Genomic DNA, 12,408 nt, shown 5'->3' on the forward strand with positions numbered 1-12,408 from the left:
TGGTGCGGGTACAAACGCGATAGAGGAGGGCGGGACCGACGGTCGAGCTCGCCGGAGTGAGGAGGCGCGTCGGACGGCGGGACGAAGGGTCGAGTGTCTAGGGTTTGGGGTTTTTTGGTTTAGGGTGCGATAAGGGAACCCTGTCGCTTTTGATCAAGGCCGTCCGCGTGCAATCCAACGGCCACGGTTGAACATTAGGCAAACCACATCAAAAGAATTTGCAATAGGAAGAATACATACATACCTTGACGAGAGTGTTCATTGTTCACCAGAGCTAGCAGATAGAGAATGAGAGAAAAAAAAATTCATCAAGGCGGTGCAATGTGAATTTTACATATTTTGATGTAGGAGCCCAATATTCCTATTCGGCAAAAGGAAGTTCCCTGCGTTCAAACAAGGCCTGGAAATTCGTCATTGCCTTGTTTGTACAAGCTATCTTGTTCCATATTCACCAAAATCATATGAACGGACTAACGGAGACTACACCAGATAAGTATAGCTGATACACTAATAATGAATAACCAGAGTATCTCATAGATGTACAGATGCCATAGAATTCATTCCTCTATATTAGTACATCTACGGTCTGATGTGACCAAACTATCAGAGCGACATGTACATCACACACGAAATGCAACGACCTGTTCCGTCATCACGCCGACATTGAAACACTGGGGGATCATTGGCGCCCATAAGGATTCACCACTTGAAAGCAATCGAGGAGGCAACCCATATATTCACTCAGTGTGAGGAGCCATGGCACGGGTAGGTGGAACTGTAGTTAAGAAATATCTTCTGTTATACCTCACCATGTCAGAATAATGAACTTGCCAATGGCAAAGTTCCGGCAGTTCTAATAAATCTATCCGAAAATGACCTGTACAGCCGGTGTCAATCATCATTATTCCTGGCTCGTTGATTATTTCTACGCACCACCAACTCGGTATTGCAGCCAGATATACCATCGTCTAGCACCTGTTTGAACAAAGGAGTGAACCAAACTTAATATCTTCTGGCAGGAGATGATGGACAAACATTTTCCCAAACAGATCACTAAACAAATGATAGATCTTGGGTGCAGTGATACATCAGAACCAGCATAGTATAACAGAGCATTTCTCTCTGTGATAAAAAAAACAGTAACATGATAGTTCTCATACTATGCTTAGTACTTGAAGCAAGAAAGTGGTTACCTGTCTAGCGGTAATCCAACGTACCAGCACTCAGTGTGAAGGGGAAGGTTAGAGAATCTGCATTACAATTAGCACCGTTAATACATGTGGCAACATATAAAAGGGGAAATGATCATGCTTAAACAAGTACCATCAGCAGAGCCATTGACAAAATTAGTATGACTGTGTAGACTTTCTGTGACCATATTTTGAGTACGATCACAATTAGCACCAATGAGAGCAGCCATGTCAGGGGGTCTGTTTTCAAGAAATTGTTCCACCTGACCCATAAGTGTGTTCAATTGGTTTTCCATGTATGCAAATGATTCAACAGAAGTAGCTGCTCTAGCCGCTGCTATACTGAATATTCGGCACAGTAAATTGTGACCCTTTGTCTGGGCCAACTGAGGATCACCATCAAAAGGGTATTCATAACCATCATTCGAAGATCCTGATTTGGCATCCTTCCTCCACCTTTTCAAAACATACTGAGGAGGAAGGTTCTTGATATTCCTAGTATCAAGTACCTTCAGCATATGGCGACATGGAATCCCTACAAACTCAAACCCCTTACAACTACAACGTGACATTGAATCACGTGAATCAAATTTAACAAAATGATCTTTCGGATTGTCCTCGACAGTTATCCTATAATCACAAATTGTGCCCATCTCGCCACAGTTATATAGCATGCAATCCATGTACAACTCAAACTCACTTTCAAACATTTTATAGGCAGCAGGTGTATATATATCGGCAGCCTGCTTTAATATTCGCATCGAAGGTGGCTTCTTTGTACTCTGGCTGGCACTCACATCAGCTTGCAGTTCTGCAGACCGACGATCACACAATAATCTTTCAAACTGCACAAAGAAACTCAAAAGGTCACGTTCTAGGGATAAATGTATTTTAAGCTCACTGCTCAAGTTGTCCTTCTGCTGGACGCTTTTCATATCAGCGCAAAATGCGTCACGGCCATATGGTAATGCCCATTTCTCTTTAAGGGCGAACAGGTCTGCTAGCCATTGATTATCTTGAAGGTCATAATTTGCCAACATTTCTCTCCACGCCATCAAAAACTCTGCCTCATCGTCACAATCAAATAGGCATCTCTTGAAGTTGCAATGTAAATTTCTTGACCCATGGAATGCATGACTCAACTGCTGAAGAGCATTTTGGTAAATTTGCCAGACACAATAACGATGTGTTGTTGCAGGCCAACTTGTTGCGACAGCTTCACTTATGACAGGAGATCTTTCAGTTAACAATGTCCTGGGAAGGATACCATTCATTGCCAGTTTGAAAGTATCAAATAACCATCTGAAAGCTTCAAAGCTCTCATCATAAAGCAATGCAGTACCAAAGATGACAGTCTGTTTATGATGATTCAGACCTGTAAACAAAGCAACCGGCCTACCATAGCCTTGCAGTGCATAACCTGAATCAAGGCATACTACATCACCGAAGTGGGCAAAGTCCATGATGGATTTTGAATCTGCCCACAGAAAATTCGTCAAGTTTCCATCCTCGTCAGATTTTATAGCATAGAAAAATGAAGGGTTATCATGCTGCATCTTTTGTAGGTACTCCAGAGAAGCACCTACATCACCACAGTGAGGAACTTTGCGCTTGTACCTTCTCCAACTTCTAGCTTCTAGACAGCTTGAAGTGGCATGGTCTTCGATAAGGCTTTGCTTGACCGTAGAATCACCTGGTGATTTATCAACCAGACCGACTCTGTAATCTTGATAAATTTCAGTCAGTGATTCCATCACAAGATCAGAAGCTGCTGCAGCACCAAGCCCGTGATTGTGGCAAGTAACAAACTCTGTGACATTATATTTGCCATTAGGTGCAAGTCGGATGACCAGACACGCTGGGCAACCAGTTCGGGTTTCTGGACGAGGCTTCTTTACTCTATTTGCTCCTCTTTTCTTCTCGCGGAACCCTTCTTTTGAACAAACAAACATCCTTCTGGTGATAACATTTTCAGCATTCACGGTCAAGCTTGCCCTTCTCACGTGAAATCCAAGCTTCCCTGCATATCTGCTGTAAAAATCATATGCCTTATCTTCATTCTCAAATTCTGGCGTTACCACAGTATCATCCACCAGATTTTCCCTCACAGCCCGTGCTGTACGCCTAATTTTCTTTGCTTTCAACATATGAATCGTAGAAGCTGTTGCTAAGTGATGGTTATGGTTTGGTACAAATTCCGTCAAACGGTACTTGCCATTGGCAGTGAGCCGGATGGTCATGCTCGCTGGGCAACCAATTCTTGTTTCAGGCCGTGGGCATTTTGATTCCTTGGCACCCTTCTTCTTCTCCCGGAAACCTTCTCTTGAGCAAACAAATGTCCTCCTAGTGATGATGTTCTTTGATGTTGTCCAGAGTGTTGATCTGCGAACAAAGAAGCCCACCTTCTCCGCATACGAATTGTAGAACTCATAAGCCTCATCCTCGCTGTCAAATAGTGTATTTACCTTTGGCAACATCATCTCATCGCAGCTATCAATCACAGGATTAACATTGACTGCCACCACATCCCCCACCGCTTCCTACCGATGAAAAAGAGCAGCACAACAATAAAGCAACAACTATTTGTTTTCCTTCAGACCTAGTGCAAAATAGGTAATAGTAGAGAACATACCCCATTTTGTTGTGGATTCGTAGGATTTAATGGTGGGGACGAGGGCGCATGAGGAGGCCAAGATGTGCATGGACGCGGGAGTACTACATGTCCAGGATAAGGCTGTTGAGCTAATCTCAGATCAGTGGCAGGACTGTCTGGAGCATAAGGAGGCTTGAAATTCTGGAGTAATGAAGGTTCCACAAGCGGTGGAGCAATTTGAGGACCCTTCTGCTTTGCACCTCCACCGCTGTTGTTGGACATTTTGTTGTACATACACGTATATACCAGTCACCAGCACACAAGGTCCACCTGATGGAGAGGATCAAACTTCTCGTAAGTGCAACTACACCATGCAACACAAATTTAAGACTAGAAAGAAATGTGATAAATGGATGTAGCATTTCCCTTTAGGAACAAAGAGTTTCAAATTCTGTAGCCTAATATCCTGAATACAGATGATTGGCAGAGTTATTAGGTTAGAAGAAGGGCGTCAACAAAACTAAAGGTAAAATGGAATAAATTGTGCTAGGAGACAGAAAAAAAAATCGGAACTTGCGTACAGCATTACAATGGAAGGTAAAAGTTGCATCGGTGTATCCATCTGTTGTACTAGGTTAAAAGAATACTGAAGAACCAAAGGTCCAAAATCGATTCCAGAAACTGGCATAGAATTGCATACCTATATGGTTATCTTGTCAACCTTATTCCACAAACAGTTTGCATGGATTCTATCTAATTCTGAGATACAAGCTCAAAGTTCTTGACTTCATTTACAAAACACAAAACCGAGCATTACAAACCCTGCCCTATATCAATCCTTCAGGCCACACCAACGCAGAGTAATAACAAAAATGAGGAAATATCTCTCTCCTCACCTTGTCTGTTCGATTGAGAGCCCAAATGAGCCCGGCGACGGAACCAGCCAGTGGCAGCACTAAATTAGTAGCTCCAGTAGATGGCCGCAGGCCTCCCGCCTTGACCGTGCCTGCTGGTCCTCTCCAATGCCGTCCCGGCCTGAATCCCCTGCTGCGCTCCCAATCGCCGGCCGTCCGTCAGCCGGTCGCAGCTCCTCCTCTGAGAGTACCGAAGGCCAGAAATCGGGGCCCACTTGTCGCCGCCCCACCGAGATGCCGTCCGCGGCGCGGCGTGCCGGCTTCGCCTAGGGTTTAGGCTGTGGTTCTTGTACGGATGGACGGATGGTCACTCTCATGGAGAAGGGAGCTTTTTTTTCCAGCCAAATGGGGATGAACGAGCCATCCCTCTGTACGGTCGGCTGTAGTATCTTTGTGCGGGTGGGTCGTCTATTTCCAACTGGGCCTAGGCCCCGCCGTGGTAAAAGTTCGGCGTAACAAAGTTGGCCCATATAGCTCACACCGAATTTGTCGATTCAGAGATTGGATCTCAGCCCTAGCAGATTTGGGCCGGCAATTGTCGAGGAAAGGCAAAGTCCTCAAACAGGGGGGGTGCTATACACCGACCTGATCGGTGGGTGGAAGGCACCGCACACCCCCCACGACCCACGTACTTCAGTGGGCCGCAGCCCATCACATCAGGTGAGTTTCTTTTTCCTTTTTCTTTCTTCTTTTCTGTTTTTTTTCTTTTCTGTTTATATTTTCGTTTTTTGAAATAACTTCAAAAAACTTTTTCGAGAAAACATTTTTCGTAAAATTTGAACAGTTTTATGAAACTAGAACAGTTTTTACATTTGAACATTTTTCGGATTTGAAATTTTTCAAAATTCGAAATTTGAACAATTTTTTAACTTGAACAATTTTCAAAATTGATTTTTTTTGAATGTGAACAAATTTGAACGATTCTCCGATTTGAACGGTTTTCAAATTGGAATATTTTTGAACGGTTTTCAGATTTAAAGGGTTTTCAAATTTGAACTTTTTTAATTTAAACATTTTCTCAATTTGAACAATTTTTAAAAATTAAAATTTTCGAATCTGAAAAAATATAAACAAAACTGAAAACAGAAAACAGAAAAGAAAAACAGAAAAAGAAACCAGAAAAAAGAAAAGAAAAAAAACCAAAATACTACAGGCTAATAGAAACAAATGGGCCTGGCCCAAAACCCGACCAGGGGTGTGCGGTGGCCGGTAGTCACCGACCTGGTCGGTGTATAGGTTTTACCCTCAAACAGGGAGTGATTCATAGAGGCGTCATCACCATCCATAAATAACTCAATTATATCAAACTAATTAGCCCGGAAAACTAAGCATGGAAACAGGAGAAAACGGGGGTTGCAAATCATGCAAGCCAAAGAATCAGAGTCAGTTATGCACGATTTAGATGTGCTAGCTACATTTTTGTAAGTAATTATTGGATTTTTTTGGACACATAAATAAGCTAGCTGTGCCATCTGAAAGAACTGTCAATGTAAAATTGAGAATATCAACAAAGCTAATTAACCTGTTCGTGTGTTAAAAATAAAACTTTGGGCGTTTTACATATATCAATCCGTCGAATCGAGGCATTTTATAATATACACACTTTTTCTTTACACGTCTATTATTTGCTACATGACCACCACACATGTGGTGGTCACATGCCAAATACTAATAGAGGATCAAAGAAAAGTGTGATATATTATAAAATATCTCGCCTCTTCATGTGAGCAACATTTTTCCTGCCTAGCTGGTAGCATCTCAGTAGCATTGTACAACATCGTAATATAAGAAGAGCTTATGATGAATCATCAGAGAAGCTCCTGACCTGTTCAAGCATCTTGCCGCTCCATTCCCGATGCTGTCACTAGCTATGTGATGTTTATAGGTACTTCAGTGGATGGTTTGGCTCGGATTAAGTTCATCTCTTTTGTATTGCATTGCCAACCACTGCAGGATAATTTGACAGTTTGGGGTAGTGATGGTCAACCTGCCTCTTTCACGCTGTGTTGACGGCGCTGCCAACACCGCCGAAACAACAGGTCGGGCGGTCGTAGGCGGAGTGTGTGTGCTCCGCTTACGGCGTTGTCTCACCGGCCACCACACACATAGGTGTGGGAGGAGAATGACAGATATTGATGTGAAAAGTCGATTTTGTCCATAGAGCAAAACCACAGGGCAACCACCGCGCGTCCCATCCGATTTCAACACCCACATATCACCACGTAGTTGTGTTCGCTAACGAACGGGGCCCACAAAAAGCAAGCCTGCTGTTAAATTGGAATAACCAGGGTGTTGCGTGTGAGTGAATAAAAGAGGCAAAGAAGGAACCACTGAGATGGGCGATCCGACGTCATGCAGACCACACATAATTCTCATGCCCTGAGAGCCCTCACTTTGCCTCACTTTCCGGTAGCTCTATATTGTTTAGATGGAAATACCGTACGCTTAACCTGATTTAAAAGGGTTATTGGGGACTACAAAATGTTACGAACAAAATGTATTTATAGGAGTACTTTTGTGCAAAAAATAACTGATGTGATCAAATAATGCACAAATGCAAAACAGGACAATAATTTGGCCACCACATTATGTCACATAGATAAGGGTTGCAAGGGTGATGCTCATTTGGTACCAAACATATGACCATAATTCCAGACAAAGCTGCATTGCAGCAATAACGCGCACATGAAGAGGTCAAGCGAGACTGAATGACAGGACAACGCAGATAAAGTATCGATGACCACAATATCATAGCAGCAATCTGATAAACATGTACCAGCTGACGAACTTATATAGGTAGATAATAGTTACGATGCATCACAGCGCGCCATCAACTTAATTAGTCTCCCAAGGAGGGCAGGGATATAATCATATTCATATAAACTTGTAGTACGGAGTACTACATGTAACTTAGCAGCAGGTATAAACTAAGATCAAGCAGGCAGGGAAGGCGGCCTGGACCTGGTGAGCGGGCCACAGATCTCCTCGTCGTAGATGAAGGATTCTTCCTCGACCTCACCAAAGGCGTAGCCTTGGCTATGGTACTGATCCAGGATCTTGGCGTCCCCGGCACGCACCTCCTCCTTAATAGCATCGAGGCCTGCCACGAATGGCGCGAGATGAGCACAATGCTTGTTGTTCTCGATGAACTCCCTCGCCCTACTCTTGCTCTTGCTGTACATGCCGGTGCCGGTAGATTTCTCTTTGAGCAGGATGTCGATGTACTTCTGGCTCACCTTGACGATCCTCTTCCCCTTGACCGCATCTGCCTTGTCGCCCACCGCCAGCTTCTGGCAATTCAAGGACTCGCCAGCGATCCCATCCTCACCGACCACCATCTCCTTACTCGTCGTCGACCCATCCTGCTTCGTCTCCCCCTTCATCGCGCCGCAAGCGATCGCCTTTCTAGCTTGCAAGGCAGAAACCGAATCGATTTTTTTTTTTCTTTTGGACCTGTAATCGAAGATTTGGATAGGAGTCGGCGGATTTCCGTCTAGTCTGTTTTGTGTCGGATATATATAACAGGAATAACCTGACAAACCCTAGGCTGTTTCGGGTCGGGCACCAACATATCAAGCAGTTCGCCTTCCATACGGGTCCACGCAAACCTGGTCATCTCGGCATTGCTTCGTGGGCCAGCCTGCAAGCACGCATTTTCGTTCCGCACGGGCCGACATTCTAGCATGCTGAATTGTGGAAATGTCTAAAAAAAAAAGAAAGGAACCTCTTTGTCTAGGAGGGCCTTTTTAACGCATTTAGCGTCGGGGAACCGCTCGACGCACGCACTGACGCCACAATGGGCCGCGGCCCAGTATGGCTGCATCATCTTCTTCCTTCGACCGATGCACCTCCAACCCCCCGCAGTCGGCCGGCCAGGCCGCCTCCCTCTACCACCCGCGGCGGACGCCACTCTCACGGTGTCTCACGGCACCGCCCTCCTCGATCCGCCGCCCACCGCCGGTCTACCGCTGCCCAAAACCTTCCTCTAAGCCCCGCATCTTCCCCGTCTCCGGCGACCCTCCCTCATCGAAAACCCTAAGCCCGTTGCCGGCGAGCTCCCAGTTCCCACCCCGGAAACCTTAAGACCCTTCACACCTAAGTTTTCTTACTCACCTTTGCCGCGGCGAGCCGCGTCGTCCCTGTCTCCGGCGAGGTCCATTCCGTCGTCTTCCTGGTCTCTGGTGTGTCCCTGCCGTCTCAAACGTTGTCTGTCACGGTGACATGCCTCGGCCCACAACCCTCCACGCGTGTGTGTTTGCGCGCTAACGGATGTAAGAAGGCGTCAAGTAGGGATTGTCTTTGTCTAGCGAATCATATATTCGAGTCACCCACCTGGCTACATACGCGAGTTACATCCGCCCGACGGCCCATGTAGTAGACAATAACCCGTTTAAAAATGCAGTGGTGGCTCTCGGTCATCTTATTTTTGAAGGAAGCACCCGATGCGGTAGTGATTGCAAAGAATGGTTACATCGTTTATAAAATTGTTTAAAACAAAACTAAGGCCTCATCCACCCAATTACATGTCTCATTATTTAATATATTTCCTCCTTTCACCAATGTAAAACCTTGTCTTAAGCAAGTGTTTAAAAACCTCTTGGCACAACATTTTCTTTTTGAACGGGAATGGCCCCGAAGGGCCTAGAAGCTCGTATTACTTCAGCGGTGAGTACAAGTTTACGGGAGGACCCTAAAGACAAGAAATATTACAAACTGTTCTTTGCAAATTATTATCAAGACCTTAGAAAGAAATACAAGAAAGCAATCAAGGTCTTCATCTTCACTGCAGCTCGCCGACGGCCTCGAAGCGTAGGCCTAGAAAACTCTACCGGGGATGAAACCACTTGGAGAGAAGCCCGCGATGAACCCCACGCCAAGATCCGAGATCCTCCGATGGAGGAAGTAAAAGCTCGGGCTACACTACCAACAAAGCGTGGAGCGGCTCCTTTGGCTATGGATAGCAATTTATTCCGATCGAGATACAACCTTTCCTGCGTTGACATGCCACTACCGGCCGGACACGCTTCAATACACAATATCAAATCAGCAGTTGTTAGGGCATGTACAATGGTAGAGAAAGCATGCCTTTCTTTACCCCGCCACATCAGCTAGAGAATGCATTAGATATAAGACATACAATGCATTATCTCTTACTGCCATCTCTAGCAATTAATATTAATAATTAAATTTTGGTAGGAAATTTGTTGCTAAGGGAAGTGATGCGTGCAGTCGACATGTCCGTTGGGAACCCCAAGAGGAAGGTGTGATGCGTACAGTAGCAAGTTTTCCCTCAGAAAGAAACCAAGGTTTATCGAAGCAGTAGGAGCCAAGAAGCACGTTGAAGGTTGATGGCGGAGGAGTGTAGTGCGGCGCAACACCAGAGATTCCGGCGCCAACGTGGAACCTGCACAACACAATCACAGAACTTAGCCCCAAGGTAACAGTGAGGTTGTCAATCTCACCGGCTTGCTGTAAACAAAGGATTAGATGTATAGTGTGGATGATGATGTTTGTTTGCAAAGAACAGTAAAGAACAATTGCAGCAGTTTGTATTTCAGATGTAAAGAATAGGACCGGGGTCCACAGTTCACTAGCGGTGTCTCTCCCATAAGATAGCAGATGTTGGGTGAACAAATTACAGTTGGGCAATTGACAAATAGAGAAGGCATAACAATGCACATACATATATCATGATGAGTGATGTCTACGTTCCCCCTCCTTTCCTGTAGACAGTGTTGGGCCCCCAAGAGCAGAGGTTTGTAGAACAACAGCAAGTTTTCCCTTAAGTGGATCACCCAAGGTTTATCGAACTCAGGGAGGAAGAGGTCAAAGATATCCCTCTCATGCAACCCTGCAACCACAAAGCAAGAAGTCTCTTGTGTCCCCAACACACCTAATAGGTGCACTAGTTCGGCGAAGAGATAGTGAAATACAGGTGGTATGAATATATATGAGCAGTAGCAACAGTGCCAGAAAATAGCTTGTTGGCGTGTAGTTGATGGTGGTAGTATTGCAGCAGTAGTAACACAAGTGAAACGAGTAAACAAGCAACGATAGCGATATTTAGGAACAAGGCCTAGGGATTACACTTTCACTAGTGGACACTCTCAACATTGATCACATAACATAATAGATAAATGCGTACTCTACACCTTTGTTGGATGATGAACACATTGCGTAGGATTACACGAACCCTCAATGCCGGAGTTAACAAGCTCCACAATAATGCTCATATTTTAGTAACCTTTAGTGTAAGATAGATCAACAGACTAAACCAAGTACTAGCATAACATGCACACTGTCACCTTCATGCATATGTAGGAGGAATAGATCACATCAATATTATCATAGCAATAGTTAACTTCGCAATCTACAAGAGATCATGATCATAGCATAAACCAAGTACTAACACGGTGCACACACTGTCACCTTTGCACACGTGCGGGAGGAATAAACTACTTTAATAACAAATCACTAGAGTAGCACATAGATGACATTCAACTAGATCACATAGAGAGAGAGATGAACCACATAGCTACGGCGGAGCCCTCAGCCCCGGGGGTGGATTACTCCCTCCTCATCATGGAGGCAGCGATGGCGGTGAAGATGGCGGTGAAGGCGGCGGTGGAGATGGCTCCGGGGGCAATTCCCCGTCCCGGCAGGGTGCCGGAGCAGAGAGTTCTGTCCCCCGAATTGGAGTTTCGCGATGTGGCGGCGCCCCGGAGTCTTTACGCGAGTTCCGTCAAAAGTTATCGAAGTTTTAGGTCACGACGGCTTAAATAGGCGAAGAATCGGAGTCGGAGGGTCTGCGGGGGCCCACACCCTAGGGGCGCGCCCCCTCGGCCGCGCCGGGTGTGGTGTGGGGCCCCCGGGGCTCCCCTCCGGTCCTTCCCGGGTGTTCCGGATGCTTCCGATGAAAATAGGAACTTGGGCGTTGATTTCGTCCGATTCCGAGAATATTTCGTTACTAGGATTTCGAAACCAAAAACAGCAGAAAACAAGAACGGCCTCTCGGCATCTCGTCAATAGGTTAGTTCCGGAAAACGCATAAAAATGATATAAAGTGTGAACAAAACATGTTGGTATTGTCATAAAACAAGCATGGAACATCGGAAATTATAGATACGTTGGAGACGTATCGGCATCCCCAAGCTTAGTTCCTACTCGTCCTCGAGTAGGTAAACGATAAAAGATAATTTACGAGGTGACATGCTACCAACATAACCTTAATCATACCATTGTAAAGCATATGAGATGAATGCAGCGATTCGAAACAATGTAAATGCAATGAGTAAACAATTGAATCATATAGCAAAGACTTTTCATGAATAGTACTTTCGAGACGAGCATCAATAAGTCTTGCATAAGAGTTACTCATAAAGCAATAAATTCATAGTAAAGACATTGAAGCAACACAATGGAAGATTAAGTTTCAGCGGTTGCTTTCAACTTGTAACATGTATATCTCATGGATAGTTGTCAATGCAGAGCAATATAACAAATGCAATAAGCAAGTATGTAAGAATCAATGCACAGTTCACACAAATGTTTGCTTCTTGAGGTGGAGAGAGATAGGTGAACTGACTCAACATTGAAAGTAAAAGAATGGTCCTTCAAAGAGGAAAGCATCGATTGCTATATTTGTGCTAGAACTTTGATTTTGAAAACATATAGAGAGCATAAAAGTAAAATTTTGAGAGGTGCTTGTTGT

The 12,408-nt window shown here is 44.8% G+C and overlaps 1 protein-coding gene across 2 annotated transcripts; it reads right to left on the reverse strand.

Annotated features, from left to right (window-relative positions):
- Nucleotides 1–399: 399 nt before the first annotated feature.
- Nucleotides 400–4,863, reverse strand: LOC124675776 (protein FAR1-RELATED SEQUENCE 5-like). Of its 2 annotated transcripts, XR_006993413.1 has the most exons (6): nt 4,680–4,863; nt 3,823–4,113; nt 1,324–3,730; nt 1,194–1,250; nt 878–975; nt 400–775 (listed from the first exon to the last, which is right to left on the reverse strand). XR_006993413.1 is itself a non-coding variant. In XM_047211850.1 (5 exons), the coding sequence occupies exons 2-4, from the start codon at nt 4,075–4,077 to the stop codon at nt 1,198–1,200; spliced, it is 2,715 nt and encodes a 904-aa protein (XP_047067806.1). In that variant the 5' UTR covers nt 4,078–4,113; nt 4,680–4,863; the 3' UTR covers nt 400–975; nt 1,194–1,197. The 2 variants fall into 2 exon arrangements, 1 of the variants encoding a protein (XP_047067806.1); XM_047211850.1 differs by having other exon boundaries at nt 400–975.
- Between the last annotated feature and the right edge of the window lie 7,545 nt (nt 4,864–12,408).

This window comes from Lolium rigidum, chromosome 7 (assembly GCF_022539505.1).
Source record: "Lolium rigidum isolate FL_2022 chromosome 7, APGP_CSIRO_Lrig_0.1, whole genome shotgun sequence".
Taxonomy (NCBI): Eukaryota; Viridiplantae; Streptophyta; class Magnoliopsida; order Poales; family Poaceae; genus Lolium; species Lolium rigidum.